General features: G+C 43.1%; 1 protein-coding gene across 8 annotated transcripts in view; it reads right to left on the bottom strand.

The window, feature by feature from the left end:
• LOC125723477 (SH3 and multiple ankyrin repeat domains protein 2-like) overlaps positions 1–16,875 on the bottom strand; it is a 205,170-nt gene that overhangs the window by 112,363 nt on the left and 75,932 nt on the right. For all 8 annotated transcript variants that reach the window (XM_049000085.1, XM_049000083.1, XM_049000082.1 and 5 more), the window contains exon 10: positions 1,801–1,867. In XM_049000085.1, coding sequence (XP_048856042.1) covers positions 1,801–1,867 — 67 coding nt within the window. The remainder of the gene's footprint in view (positions 1–1,800; positions 1,868–16,875) is intronic.

Genomic DNA, 16,875 nt, shown 5'->3' on the forward strand with positions numbered 1-16,875 from the left:
TCATAAATAATATTTTCATGTAAACCTTTATCTGATAAAGCAGAGAAGTTCAGAATGCGAAGGCAGCATCAAGCGCAAATTAAGTATCACGTTTGCTGCATTTCTCTCCGTCAGTTTCACTTTGCAGCAATTTGCAGCAAATTCATGACACTTCTGAGACTGCCAGCACTCACAACTCCAGCCATACATTTTACACCTCAGATTTCTTCATGAAAGGAACAGAAGAGACCAGGATAAAGTTGGAAGCTATAGAGAAAAAAGGCGACAGATGGGATTTTAAGAGGCAATCTTGATCTCCACCTTCTTCTACTGACACCTTTCATTATGTATCCGAAAAGGACAAAGCACAGCATAACAAACAAGTGTCTAAAGCTTTGCCCTTGAGTTCACTGTGAATATTAATGAATTATTTTGGCTATAATCTGTGAAACATTTTAAAACTGGCCTTAAGTTTAGTTGTGCTTTCGACGTCTGAATACATGCAGCTGTGTGATTTTGAATTTGTACATGCCCTTATGTGTAAAACTGGAAAAAAAGTACATAAAACATGCTGAACTTGTGTAGTTTACAATTTATACATTAAACTTAATTACATGAAAAGACATGCCATCTCCATTAAGAATATTATATACAGAAAACACAATATGTAATAAAGATCACTCTGTACCAATGAGACTATAAATGCATGTACCGCAGCAAAGCAGTACCATTTTACCGATATATTTTTAAAATAGTCTGTACAACTGGCATTCTTGGTTGCAAAATGGAGAACTCAGCAGATTCAAGGAGTAGCAAAGGGATATTTTCATTTAAAATCTTTTTACAAAGCCATCTTAAATATCCCAATTAAAACCAATTGGTAAAATATAATAAATTCCACCTAAAATGTAATTCAGAACTATATTAGAACGAGAACTTATAGCGGTATATGTGGCAACCATAATAATGTTACAGAATTTATGGAATGAACACAGAATAAAATAATTGGTGCTTTTCCTTGTGACAGTTAATGAGAAGTAACACTAGAGAATACTTAACACCCTCAGCTAATGGTCTTACAGGAGATTCCAATTAGACTGTATGCAGAATCTGAACAGGAAGCATGATGTCGATCCACCAGTCTTCCATAACGTCCAGGGATCACTTTGGTCCACAGAAGCTCATAGCTGCTAGACTACTTCCTGAATTTCAGCCCATGGTATCCATGCTAGCCGACAATTAGCGGTATACAGTACATTAGCTGTATTTTCTAATCCTGTGCTGATTTTCATTTGGTGTGGAACAGCTGCGGAGAGCTGAGAAACAATTTAATATATGAGCTTGGTTATTATTTTCGGCAGACTTTAATCACATCCTATAGAACCTTATCCTAACATATGAGGCGATTAAACTATGTAGCGGGTGCTTGACTTCTCAGTGGGGAATCACAAAGAGGTACCCTGTTTTGATGCCGTTTCCCCTCAATGGGACAGGCAAGGATTTTTCCACACAGGCCTCCCCCCCATGACAGATGGGATGGGTATATAGAGAGATACCTAGAGAGAGATAAACCTTAGTAGGCTGCTGCCCCAGAAAGTCTAAAAGGAGGGAGGAGGTTCATGTAAAGCCTCCTTATGTTAAAATCAGGGCAGTGAAACTGGCCCTTAAACAGAATAAAATGTCAGCTGTTGTATTCATACCAAAAGGAGAATTCCAGTGAAAATAACAATTAATAAAAGAGAAAATCCATATGGCAGGCAAGGTGTTCTAACCAATCAAATGAATCTACACTGTGACAATTAATGCAAGAGGTTTGCTTACCTATGTCGGTTTCTTTGTGCTTTTTAATCAGTTCAGCCAGTTCAAAGTTTCCTGCGATTATCGCCACCTAGAGGAAAGGAGGTAAAGCTGTAACTGACCTGCTGTTATTGGTGGAAAAATGGCCAATCATGAATATCTCTCATTAAAAAGTTCATTATACTCTACATAGCAATATTTATTTTGCTCCCATTTTTGCACAATGTAAAGAGAAAACATTTCTTTTTAAATTGCTCCTTGGAGCATCCCTACATGGGTCAGACCATAAAAGTCCATAAAAAATCCTTATGAATGAGTTACTTGTGTGTGTGCGTGAGGTTTAGCCATCTATAACTATTTACCAGTCATAGGCAACAAAATGTAAAACCTGTGTGGAATGTCCAGCAGGGTATGAATCTGCAGGCAGGAGCACACAGAAACACACTCCCACATGGGAAGACACGCAGTGGCGGAAAGCTACACCTAGGGAGGGACATACTCCTTGCTATTTCTCCACAGGCCTGACCCTTCCTGCCCTGCTTTGCAGGGCCGCGGCTGAAGCTGTTTTCTGTGCCTCATGATGTGACATGCACCTCCTCCCCAGAGCACCTTAGTCTCTTAAACAGAATGAGTCTCATTTTAATTTACACTCCTTTATCTCCTCACACAATGAAACTGAAACAATTACTAACGGAATAAGACTGATGAAACTAAAATAGAGGCTTTATTATAACTTTCTGTTCGTTATATGTACCAAAAAAAAAAAAATCATATTTATTACAAATGCGTGCAATGCAACAGTTTCCGTGTTATATTCTAAACATGATCAGTTAATTTAATATCATTGCGTAGAGAATATTATTATAATAATAATAATAATAAGAAGAAGAATAAATAATAATAATAATAATAATAATAATAATAAAGGGGTGGCATGGTGGTGCAGTGGTTAGCACTGTTGCCTCACACCTCTGGGACCCGGGTTCGAGACTCCGCCTGGGTCACATGTGTGTGGAGTTTGCATGTTCTCCCCATGTCGTTGTGGGGTTTCCTCCAGGTACTCCAGTTTCCCCCCACAGTCCAAAAACATGCTGAGGCTAATTGGAGTTACTAAATTGCCCGTAGGTGTGCATGTGTGAGTGAATGGTGTTGAGTGTACCCTTCGATGGGCTGGCCTCCCATCCTGGGTTGTTCCCTGCCTCATGCCCATTGCTTCTGGGATAGGCTCTGGACCCCCCACAACCCAGTAGGAAAAGCGGTTTGGAAAATGGATGCATAATAATAATAATAATAATAATACATTATAGTTATATAACAATTTTAAAATACTAAAGGTACTACATAGGACATTGCAGAGTAACCAGATAAGACAAAAAAATATTATATACATAATAAAATATTATATTGTTATATATAATTTATATTCAGTGTGGGCTTATTTAAAATATAGGACTTATTTGTAAAAAAAAATGAAATTGTAGGATTTTTAAGACAGCATCTGCTTGCCTTTCTGCTAAGTTTTAAAGTGCCATTATACTAAAGTCCACATGGGGGCCACAGAGAAGTGCTTTCACAGCAGACCACAGCCTGCTAGGATAACTGCACAGTGCCATGGTAAACCTATCACCAGAGGTAGAGATTTCAGGTCCAGAAAGTACAAATCCAGACCAAGATTTTGTTTCAACCAACCAGTTGAGTATAAAGGGTCACAGTCACAGAGTACGCAACTGGTTGGTTGAAAGAAAATCCTGGTCTGGATTTGTACTTTATGGACCTAAAATCTCCACCTCTGCCTATCACATTAGTGCAGTGAAGGCCTTCCTAAAACTCAAGGCTCAGATAATAGAGAAGGGAAACACTGAAGTCATCATTAAGTGACAAAAGAAACACATGACATTATACTACGCATGATTACAAACTAGGGACACAGTCATCATGTTGGCTTTACTGCAAAATTAATTCTTTAAAGAGTTTATGAATTTTTATTTTCTGTGCCTGGGAGCATGTAATGCTTAAGACCACCAGGAAGATGACAGAACACTATTCTTGGGAAATATTTCAAACGCCAGGCTACAATATCAAATGGAACCAGTTCTGAAAGAGATCTTTCCCTGTGAGCAAATGCTCAGGTTTAATGTAACATTGCATCTTTCCCACGAGAAGCAGAATAACCAGATATTACAATAGTAAAATGTTTTTATCGCCTTCAAAGGACAGATCAATATCAATTTTGTTTCATGAACAGCATCTCTAAGAGGTTTCGCTGGGGGAAAGAAATACAAAAGGCATTTCCCTTATGGTGAATTGGCATGCACCATGTGCACCGCAGGAGTGTCACATTTACAATAGTATGAAATGTGCACAAGCTGGGCACAGATGTACCTGAAATAGGGGCAGGGGCGGGGCCACAGTTGATTGGCTCCCGAAGTTCCCTATCCCCTCTCTTTCACCATTTCAAAAAATATCATTGATTCATGATAAGGCTGACCCCCCTGTATGAATTATGCCCCCTCTTATGCCCCCTCACCTTAAAAAATCATAGAATTGCCCAGAATTGGGAACATTTTCCCCAGGTAATTCAGTTTGCCAACAAGCCAAACATGACCCAGCACTTGTTATGGTTGCTCACATAACAAAATGCATGATAGCTCTTTCCAATCCCAGGACAGGACCAGGGCAGTAGTATTTCCAAAAATACCTTTGGATAGAGTCGTACCACGCGGCCGAAGCTTGCCTCATCCAGCTCTTACAGTGGCGAAGCTAAAGACATCGGGAGCGCGGCCGGTGAAAGCCAACGGCATCGTCTTGCATCTGATTGAGGATGTCATCCCGTGGGCTACCTGGTCAGCACTTCTTCATTAATCAGTATTTTGTGTTTTTTTTACAGAGGGACATCCCAGGAGATAATGTTTATCAGAAAACCATTCAGCAGCTTTGAGCCCAAATCTGATCCTGACTTGGCAGATTGTGAGCTGAAAAGCATATCTTACTAATATAACAGGAAGCCCTCAGTCAATGAACAATACTGTAGTTAGATCAATAAAAAAAACCCACTTCTCAGTTAACCACAATTTTTTTTTATTTCTGTTCTCCGTCCCTAATCAGTGGTTTCAAATCAGTACATTGGCCCCAGTGATAGGCCTCTGGCCTGGAGCTATTAAAATTGAGGCCAGCATCGTTAACCCGTTCATTGATCCCAGAGGATAGTATTTCAAGTGTGGTGCAGTAATGTATGTTTTTTTTTGTTGTGGGTGTCTTTAAAGTATGCAGCATTGCTATGGAAACTCCTTTTTGTGTGCTTCTGAGAGGGAAAGGTTGTGCCTACAGCCTTTCCTAAGAAAAGAGTGAGACAGGAAAAAAATCATTGAAGGAAAGCATCTACTATCAGAAGGCAAGGACCGTGCTTGTAAGAAATGCAACAGCGATCATCAGTACTTATGTTCAGATAGACAAATATACATTACTGATCTCAAGAGGATATTTGGTTGTGTATGGCATAAGGCTGTTTGATATACCGGTATCAGTACTGTATCTCGATAACAGAAATATACTTTCCGACTCTGCACTTTAAGGAAAGAGTCACACTCGTATCAAGTATCTCTTGCACAGAGAAGTTTCATAGACTGAAGATGGAAACTGCTATCGCTCACTGCCCACCTCAAATTGATAAGCAAGGTGGCAAAACTGAGATACGGCATTATTTTGGTTTTAAGACAAATGAAAAGGGTGAATCCTCAGACTCGACAGTCCCAGCGTGCAAACACTCCTATGAGGGGGCAATATGTCTAACTTGGGGAAGCATCAATCACTCGTTCACCCTGATTTATTAAAGGAGTTTTACACACTGTCAGGTGTGCAAGATAACAGATATAAGGCATATGATAGTGATTATGTTTTGAGTTTAAGAAATAGTAGGTTACACTCCATGATGAACAGAACCAAAAAATATAACCCTAAAGTGCATTATTGATGAGGTTTGGTAACAGGTGAGGTAGGCTTTGGATTGTGCAGACAGGCCTATACTACTTCCTTTGAATCTATTTTTTTCACTAATTTTAATTAAAATAATTTTTTTAATAGTCCAGTTGTTTAGCCTAATTCATTCGCCTACTAGGGATGTTCACTTGATGTTACTTGAATCCTGCCTAATGATAATATGCTTAGTATATGCTTATATATTTCTATATACTATTGTGTGTTACAATTCTTTTATAATTACATGAATTATTCACATGTATTTTGGACTGTAACTTTTGTTTCTAAATGTATGATACATTAGAAAGTTTAGCTTTGTTACATGTTCAGCTTTCTGAAAACTGCAATACTGCATTTAGGCATGAGGAGGTGCAAGATTTAATATAGCCCTGCAGAGCATGTAGTGAAAACTCCACTTAAGTGCACTTAAGTCAGTGGCAGAATGCACTTAAAGGTCATTGCAATACACACATATTGTGGTGTTTCACATCCCAAAGTGTATATCTAATAAAAAAAAACAAAATTGCAGAATTCTCCATAATACATTTTGCCAAACAGCTACTAATAAAATTCGCAAAGCAGGGACACTAGTGGCGAATAGAACAATATAAAATTTATTACAGAACATTCAGAAAATCATCTTGCGTACCCCAGTTTCAGAATCACTGAGCCGTACGATGTTCCTGGGAAGTTTGCAAAAACATCCACAGAATACGTTTAGATGGTCGATGGCCATGATCACAACAGGGTGGTTGCAGCTTCCGTTTTGACCCTTGGCTGCCTTTTGTTGTGCAGTTCCAATTTTGAGTTGATTTGGGGTTTATCTTGGAGAAGTTAGAAGCTATATATTTTCAAAGTTAAGCCACCTATCAATTCATCCTTCTTTTTGCTTTCATTTAGCAAATATGCCTCAATTTGGTGTGATTTGTCTCAAAATTTGATCAGGTCCAGATCTTTACAACATGTCTGCAAAGGTTGGCAAAAATCTGTCAAATACTTTTTGAGTTATCGTGCTAACAACTTTGCAAAAAGTTTCCAAAAAGATCCACAGAATAAGTTTACATGTCAGACAGCTTTGTTCACAAGATGGCGGCTGCAGGCTCCATTTTTGCTCTCATCTGCCATCTGTCTTGCAGTTCCAAGTTTGCTGCCCAACTGTCATTGCATTTAATTGTGGATCTGATTAAGTGTACATTTTTAGATTTAGAATTTCATCCAGATAATAATAATAAATCCATTAAAATAGGTAAATACTGTAGTAATAACAAACAGATTTACCCTGTTCATAATGATAAGCCTCTAATCATTCCATCCTTCTCTTTGTTGTTACTAAACATAATTGCTTCAGTTTTGGAATGATTTCTCTCAAAATTTGACCACTTGCAGTTTGTCACCTGCAAAGCTTGAAAAGGATCCATACAATACTTTTAGAGCTTCGGTGTTCACAAGACCAGTTCTATTTTGACGATCTAACGTAAAGTGTAAAAAACAAAGCAGAACGAACAATTATGGGCGTGTCCAAATTCAACTCGCTATTTTGATGTCGGAAAAACCAGACTTTGCGCCAGCGCATGGCGGAAAAAGTTTGTTCTAAGCCTCTTCATTATTAGAGGCATATTTTGGGCGTGACAAGCAATAAACCAATCGGAATGGCACGTCACCCTTAAAAGGGAGCAGCGTACTGCGGATCGCTATTACAGTGGCTCGTTTGCCTGGCAAGCAAGATCGCTTTTCGGCCGAGGAAACGGATGTGCTATTGTGTGAAGTGAAATCGTGCAAGCATAAAGTGTTTCGAGGTGAAGCAGGTGTGAAATGAGGTAGCAGCTAGCGAGTCTGTTCTCATTTTCTGGCATCACCAGATCAGATCATCATCCAGTGTCGAAAGCGGTACAATAATCTCAGAAGATGAAGAAGCTTGCTGCTGAAAGAGCACAGTGACTGGGGACGGGGACTTAATTGTGGTTGTGTGTGTTTCTAATTTTAATTTTGGGTTTGTAGCCCTTCTGTTGGCTGTATTGTAATGTACCGCCTGAATTATCTAAATATCTGAAACGCATTTTCTTTCAAATATCGTTTCACTTAGAGTACATGCTGAATTATCATAATGAACTCAAACTTCTTAATATATCTTGTTTTTCTTTTGGTGTTTCATTAAACAGTATGATTACATGACAGGATCAGATGTACTCTATAATAAAACATATATAAATGAAATAAAAAACCATTAGTACACACTGAGAACATAACCTATGTCCATAAGGAGGTTCAGGTTTAACAATGCTCTACTCACAACAAAAGCTCAATGTCATTTCACAGCTTTAAAATAGCAATTTGCCGACAATGCACCCGGCTACGCCTCATTTAAAAAACACCACTCCTACGAGTGGAAAGCAGGCGCAAAGTCATTTACTATTTTGACTATGTGTGCGCATGATATGAAAACGGGCAATGTGCTGCTACAAAACTAGCAAAACCACTTTGCGCATGTGGAAAATAGAGCCCCAAGTAGTTACTACGGCCGCCGTTTTCTTCCTGCTACATAATTTTTGGGGCAATTTGTTAAAAAAAAAGTAAATCAGGGATAAATCCATCCATCCATCCATCCATCATCTCCCGCTTAATCCGGGGTCGGGTCGCGGGGGCAGCAGCCTCAGCAGGGAGACCCAGACTTCCCTCTCCCCGGCCACTTCGTCTAGCTCCTCTGGGGGGACCCCGAGGCGTTCCCAGGCCAGCCGAGAGACATAGTCTCTCCAGCGTGTCCTGGGTCTTCCCCGGGGTCTCCTCCCAGTGGGACATGCCCGGAATACCTCCCCAGGGAGGCGTCCCGGAGGCATCCTGATCAGATGCCCGAGCCACCTCATCTGGCTCCTCTCGATGCGGAGGAGCAGCGGCTCTACTCTGAGTCCCTCCCGAATGACTGAGCTCCTCACCCTATCTCTAAGGGAGAGCCCAGCCACCCTGCGGAGGAAACTCATTTCGGCCGCTTGTACCCGCGATCTCGTTCTTTCGGTCACTACCCAAAGCTCATGACCATAGGTGAGGGTAGGAACGTAGATCGACTGGTAAATCGAGAGCTTCGCCTTTTGGCTCAGCTCTCTCTTCACCATGACAGACCGATGCAGCGCCCGCATGACTGCCGACGCCGCACCGATCCGCCTGTCGATCTCCCGCTCCATCGTTCCCCCACTCGTGAACAAGATCCCGAGATACTTAAACTCCTCCACTTGGGGGAGGACCCCATCCCCAACCCGGAGAGAGCACTCTACCCTTTTCCGGCTGAGAACCATGGTCTCGGATTTGGAGGTGCTGATTCTCATCCCAGCCGCTTCGCACTCGGCTGCGAACTGCTCCAGCGAGAGCTGAAGGTCACGGCTCGATGAGGCCAACAGAACCACATCATCCGCAAAAAGCAGAGACCTAATCCTGAGGTCACCGAACCGGACGCCCTCAACGCCCTGGCTGCGCCTAGAAATTCTGTCCATAAAAACTATGAACAGAATCGGTGACACAGGGCAGCCCTGACGGAGTCCAACCCTCACCGGAAACGAGTCCGACTTATTGCCGCCCATGCGGACCAAACTCTGGCACCGGTCATACAGGGACCGAACCGCCCTTAAAAGGGAGCCCGGTACCCCATACTCCCGGAGCACTCCCCACAGGACCCCACGAGGGACACGGTCGAATGCCTTTTCCAAGTCCACAAAACACATGTAGACTGGTCGGGCAAACTCCCATGAACCCTCCAGAACCCTGCTGAGAGTATAGAGCTGGTCCACTGTTCCACGGCCAGGGCGAAAACCACACTGCTCCTCCTGAATCCGAGGTTCGACAATCCGGCGGACCCTCCTTTCCAGGACCCCCGAATAGACCTTACCAGGGAGGCTGAGGAGTGTGATCCCCCTGTAGTTGGAGCACACCCTCCGGTCCCCCTTCTTAAAGAGGGGGACCACCACCCCGGTCTGCCAGTCCAGAGGTACTGCCCCCGATGTCCACGCGATGCTGCAGATGCGTGTCAACCAGGACAGCCCCGCAGCATCCAGAGCCTTGAGGAACTCTGGGCGAATCTCGTCCACCCCCGGGGCCCGGCCGCTGAGGAGCTTTTTGACCACCTCAGCGACCTCCACCCCCGAGATAGGCGAGTCCACCCCCAAGTCCCCACACTCTGCTTCCATATTGGAAGGCGTGTCGGTGGGATTGAGGAGGTCTTCGAAGTACTGAGGTCAGCAGCGCACCATCCCCACCATAAATAGTGTTGATGCTGCACCGCTTTCCCGCCCGGAGCCGCCGGATGGTGGACCAGAATCTCCTCGAAGCCGTCCGGAAGTCGTTCTCCATGGCCTCACCAAACTCCTCCCACACCCGAGTTTTTGCCTCAGCGACCGCCAAAGCCGCATTCCGCTTGGCCTGCCGGTAGCCGTCAGCTGCGTCTGGAGTCCCACAGGCCAGAAAGGCCCGATAAGACTCCTTCTTCAGCTTGACGGCATCCCTTACCACCGGTGTCCACCAGCGGGTTCGGGGATTACCGCCGCGACAGGCACCGACCACCTTGCGGGCGCAGCTCCGGTCAGCCGCCTCCACAATGGAGGCACGGAACATGGCCCATTCGGACTCAATGTCCCCCGCCTCCCCCGGGATATGGGAGAAGTTCTGCCGGAGGTAGGAGTTGAAACTCTCCCTGACAGGGGATTCCGCCAGACGTTCCCAGCAGACCCTCACTATACGCTTGGGCCTGCCAGGCCTGGCCGGCTTCCATTCTCCACCAGCGGAGCTAACCCACCACCAGGTAGTGATCGGTTGACAGCTCCGCCCCTCTCTTCACCCGAGTGTCCAAAACATGCGGCCGCAAGTCCGACGACACGACTACAAAGTCGATCATCGAACTGCGGCCTAGGGTGTCCTGGTGCCAAGTGCACATATGGACACCCTTATGCTTGAACATGGTGTTCATTATGGACAGTCCGTGACGAGCACAGAAGTCCAATAACAAAACACCGCTCGGGTTCAGATCGGGGGGGCCGTTCCTCCCAATCACGCCCCTCCAGGTCTCACTGTCGCTGCCCACGTGAGCATTGAAGTCCCCCAGCAGAACAAGGGAGTCCCCAGGAGGAGCGCTCTCCAACACCCCTTCCAAGGACTCCAAAAAGGGTGGGTATTCCGAACTGCTGTTTGGCGCATAAGCGCAAACAACAGTCAGGACCCGTCCCCCCACCCGAAGGCGGAGGGAGGCTACCCTCTCGTCCACTGCGGTAAACCCCAATGTACAGGCGCCCAGCCTGGGGGCAATAAGTATGCCCACGCCCGCTCGGCGCCTCTCCCCGCGGGCAACTCCAGAGTGGAAAAGGGTCCAACCCCCCTCAAGGAGACTGGTTCCAGAGCCCAAGCCGTGCGTCGAGGTGAGTCCGACTATATCTAGCCGGAACTTCACAACCTCGCGCACCAGCTCAGGCTCTTTCCCCATCAGAGAGGTGACATTCCATGTCCCTAGAGCTAGCTTCTGCAGCCGAGGATCGGACCGCCAAGGTCCCCGCCTTTGGCCGCCGCCCAGATCACCTCGCACCCGACCCCTATGGCCCCTCCCATGGGTGGTGAGCCCATTGGAGGGGGGACCCACGTGCCTTGTTCGGGCTGCGCCCGACCAGGCCCCATGGGTGTAGGCCTGGCCGCCAGGTGCTCGCCATCGAGCCCCACCCCCAGGCCTGGCTCCAGGGGGGGGCCCCGGTGACCCGCATCCGGGCAAGGGAAACCGTGAATCCAAGATTTTTCTCATCATAAGGGGTTTTTCAGCCGTACTTCGTCTGGTTCCTCACCCAGGACCTGTTTGCCTTGGGTGACCCTACCAGGGGCATAAAGCCCCAGACAACATAGCTCCTGGGATCATTGTAACACGCAAACCCCTCCACCACGATAAGGTGTCGGCTCCAGGAGGGGGATAAATCATCCATATAATATTTTTATGAAGCAGTAATAAGGTCTATCAACACTTTGTGACATCATATTCGCAAGGTCAGATGTCATCTGCTTTCAGCCTTCCCTTTGCTGGAGCGATTTTGGAGCAATTTTTCAGCAAAATCTGAAAAAGTCTTCTCATAAACCTATTACTCTCCTTTAGTTATTGTCTTAATGGGATCAATCATCAAAACTGCCCCTTTTTTGCTGTCACTATGCAGCTCTGCTTCAATTTTTATAACCCATACAATGTCTCTGCAGAATCTGAAAAAGGTCTATGAAACAATTTTTGAGTTCTTGTCTTAACATGCAAAGCAGCAGTGATTTGTATTTGCCATCTGGGGAATACAATAATACAACATCCTGCAATTAGACAATTAACTGATTCAGATAAGTCATGAGCATGAAACACTACATAGAAAAAACTTCAGCATATATCTATTAAAAAGGGCTTTAAAGTATAAATTAGGATTCAAGTCGCAACATTTTTGAAAACAATATTCTATCGATACATACAGAGTGATGTCAAAGAGCGAACTGAATGTAGCTGAGCATCAGAGTTGAACTGGAACCCCGATACTGTGGGTGTAGGAGGCCGGTATCCCTCTCTATGCTGGAACAGCTGAATCATCCACAAACAGTCAGAAGCCAAACCCACAAGGGAGACACCAAGGGCACCCCCCAGTGCCCTCATTATATAAAGCAAGGCGGCCGTCCTCAGCAACAGCAAACCAAACCCAGTACTGTAGCTACAACAGCAGTAATTCCCTGTGAAAGATTGTTCTTAGTAATGCTAAAACGCATGTGGTCCTGTGGGAAACATGCTATCAAATATCGTTCTTCAGACTGTTTTCACTGGGCAAAAAAAACATATCTAAGGCAATTCTAGCATGTCATAATGCACATATTTAATTAGCAACACCCCCACCACTGGAAAGGAACAAACTGCAAGTGAATTAGCAGCACGAAAATATAGACATATCCCAGCATCAGCCTTATTGGGAAGAGCACTTCCCCAAAAATGATGCATGAGATGACATGAAAGAACTTCAGCTCCTGTTAATGAAGTCATCTGCAAGCATAGAAGCACCTTAAGGAGAAGATCTTCCTTACATGTTATATAAAGTAGACAAAAAGGCGGAACCATTGCCACGAATCTCTTTTTGATCATGGTATATTTTGTAAGCCAGCGTGTGTGTAGGGGGGTGGACAATTTTATGCATGTTGTTTTGCATCTTTCTACATTGCATATGCAAACGACATTTGTGCACAGAAACACTTACATTTAAGCCCCTTTAATTATTGTGTTTGAAAAGGCATTTAAAGCAATTTGGTGTTGGGTTAACTGTACTTCAAAGCCATTTATAACATAGGGAAAACAAAATCAATTAGAAAAGCCTATCTGAGGCAACCTGGAAGAGCACACTGAGTGAGGGGCTGCTGTTCCAGTGCACACAAAACACATAATGCACACAATGCACATGTCCTCATGTTCTTGTTCAGGAATGAGCAAGGACCAGTTTGGCACTATGCTGACTGAACAGAAATAGCCTCTCAATAATCACCCAAGCTATGCATGCAATGCTTTCTTTCAACAATAGTGAGACATGAGCAGCCAGGTTTTCATATTTGCTAATTGTATTCCATGGACTTTGGGGAATACATATGGTTAGGGGGCATTGTATAGCTCAGAAGGTCTCTGTGCCTCTGATCAGAAGGTTGCCAGTTCAAGCCTGGCAGAATATCCACGTGTCTGTAGGCTCCTGAGCAAGGCCCTCAACCCCCAGCTCCCTGGTTGTGTTAGGGAAACTACTGGAGCATAAAATCTACAGGCACCATAAGGAGAAAAGCGTCCTTACATGTTATATAAAGTAGACAAGCTACAAGCTATAAGCTATTTATGATTAAGAATAGCTAAGCTACAACAAAGCTACTTTTTATGTAGTAATTAGCTATCCTCCAAGCTACAGTGAAAAAGTAGCTAACTATGTCGAAATTACCCCATCTAGTAATACTTCTTCTTTCTGCTGCTGGATACTCCTAAAGCATATTAATTAAAAATGTGTAACATGATGTTAAAAGTAATATGAGAATCTATAATTTTATCAAAGTAATTTCAAATCACAAAAAGGTTTCAAAAAAGTTTCTTTGTTTGGTGTAAACCAAGAGTACTTCACAATTGCTGTGTGAAAATTAGCAGGGTTACAATAAAAAAAGATTTTGATATTCTGTCTGAGAACCAAAGTGTTCCTATGCATTTTAATAAAAGTTTCTAAAATATTGTTTGAAGTATTTTTCATGTATTGAAGTGAAAAACACCAATAAAAAACACATGGTGGTTGAAAATACCTGTCTTTCTAAAGACAGAAAAATACAGGTCATCGTCAACTTAAGACCGCAATCTGTTCCGAATGACCCGTCGTATAGATTTTTTTCAAACTTTGCACTGGCATTGCAGGTGTGAGGCACTAAACCTGATTAAATTTTGACACACATCATCTCAAAACTGAAGCAATGCTCTACCACATTTATTCCAATTAAGATGATAACTCAAAAACAATTTGATGGATTGTTGTCAAACTTTGCAGAGGCATTGTAGTGGTCCCACACAGGAAATTATTAAATTTGGAGGCATATTTCCCCAAAAATGTAGTGGCGGCACTGTATTGCAGCAAAAGAAGGAAACAGCAGCTGTAGAAGACACTTGGACTTGTGAGCACAATAACTCTTAAAGTATTGCATGCGACTTTGAAGGTGACAAACTACAAGTGATAAAATTCTGAGATAGATTGTGCCAAAATTGAAGCAATGGTTCTTAGTAACAGCAAAGAAAAAGAAAAGATGATCAGAGGCTTATCTTTATAAACAAGATCAATTTATTTGTTTTTATTACTATTTTGACCTTGTTGGGACCATTCTTTCAGTCCCCCTCAAGGGGACACTTATACATTTTTTATATAACTCTGTAAATACCATAAAAATACCAAAAATCTTGCATTTTGTTTGACTACTTATGGTTATGGATAGGGCTGGGTAGGGGTTAAGGTTGCTATTGTTGGGATTAGAGTTTTTCTTATGGAAAAGAACGGACAGTTGCTACAAAGATATGAATACAAATGTGTGTGTGTATGTGAGTGTGTCTGAAAAAGAGAGCAATTAACCAGATTTATCCATTCAGAATGTGGTTATAGCCATCAGGCAAGATAAAGTCACTTGTTCATCAATATTCCTTGCTGTTCTGTGGACAAGTAATTGGTATAAAGTGCCAAAAGTTAAAAATATTTTGATTTGTAAATACTGTTCTTTTGGATTGTCACCAACCCCTTGTATTATTATTGATCCTTGTGGGGAAATTCTCTCTAAGCCACCCCCATCTTGCTCTCTGTAGGTGAGAGCAAGCTGGCTGTGAAGGACAGCCACCCATGCCAGTGCCCAGGGAGCTGGGGGTTAGGGGGCTTGCTTAAGTACATCGTGCACACCTCCATATATGGCAGTAATATTTAAACGCTTTTTTGATAGGGCCCCCCAGGACAGATTTGTCCAGAACCCCCCCATACATAAAACAGTATTGTCCACAAGCCACTGCTCTAAGACTACACAAAAGTGTTATTACGGGAGTTGCCTTCGACAACATATACATTAATTTTAAATTTGAAACCAGGAAAATTATAGCCCACAAATGGCCACTGATGCTGTGCTTCACTGGAAGTCTATGGAAGATTCATGTATGCCTTGTCTAAATGGAGAATAGACAAAAGCTTATTGGTTAATTTTCTCCGATTATGTGTTTTTTGAGCTTCCCTGGATGCCATGCTTCGTTGGGAGAGCTTCATACATAGTTTTTGCTTAGGCTACGTTGATTTGACAGATTAGACTTGCAGTCAGATATTTTAGACCAACCTGAAAGGCTTCTCTGCATGGTGATTGGAAGACATTCCAGCAAGACAGGATAAAGTACCAATCATTTTATTGACATCGGTAGTGTTGCCTCGCAGTACTTATTGATTCTGTCTCATACAGGGGCACAGTAGCATTTTATTGAATCCCAGAATGACAGCTTGTTTCGTATGAACATCATTCATCATTGGCATTTTGAAATATTAACAAAGTCGTTATCATTGAGATTTGAGATTAATTATTTGTTTAATGTTCAGTAATAGTTCAGTGATTTTTAGTGCACTAGTTTGGTAGTTGCTTGCTAACTAAGCTGTATGAGTTCAAAATGATCAAATCCTTTCTGCAAGAGCCACGCTGGTATGGCAGGGTGACATAACAAAAAGGCCTTTTTTGGTCATATTGTCAATTGCTGACACTCTGCTTCCCCCTTTTAAAAATCACCATCCGCCACTGGCATCGGCATTCATTTTCTACTCTTTTTAGGTGTTGCTTTGAAATCACATTTTTTTTAACACTACTATCAGCTAGACATTTCTCCACAGTTTCTCCAAGTATATTAGCATTAACTGAGCAAAGTCCTTATGGCACCAGTCATAACAGTTCGATGAATTCAATACATTGCCCCTGTCAATTTTACTCATTGTAATTATTTTAATTTGTATTAGCACTGTTGCCTCACGTCTCTGGGACCCGGGTTCGAGTCTCCGCCTGGGTCACATGTGTGTGGAGTTTGCATGTTCTCCCCATGTCGTCGTGGGGTTTCCCCTGGGCACTCTGGTTTCTCCCCCCACAGTCCAAAGACATGCTGAAACTAACTGGAGTTATTAAATTGCCCGTAGGAGTGAGTGTGCCCTGTGATGGGCTGGACCCCCTCCGTCCTGGGTTGTTCCCTGCCTCGTGTCAATAGGCTCCGGACCCCCCGTGACCCAGAAGAATAAGTGGTTTGGGAGATGGATGGACGGATAGAGTCGTATATTTTGTATACTGTAGATGTATAATGTGCTGACACTATTTTTAATATTTCTGAAGGCTGCAGTTTCAAAATAGAACTCACCTCAACCCCTCCCCCAGTACTGTTTTTTTCCTCACCTGTGCCTCCCACCCCCACAATTCCTTTCCATCCCACAATTTCAATACCTTTGGTATATTCCATTAGTGTAATTGTTACAATTCTTACTCATACGTCACAGAAAATTTTGGTCATAATACAAAAGAGAAATAAGTAAAATATAAGAATAAAAAACTATAAATATGCATGCAATAACAATGTAAAGCTTGTGG

The sequence above is a fragment of the Brienomyrus brachyistius genome, unplaced genomic scaffold (assembly GCF_023856365.1).
Source record: "Brienomyrus brachyistius isolate T26 unplaced genomic scaffold, BBRACH_0.4 scaffold49, whole genome shotgun sequence".
Taxonomy (NCBI): Eukaryota; Metazoa; Chordata; class Actinopteri; order Osteoglossiformes; family Mormyridae; genus Brienomyrus; species Brienomyrus brachyistius.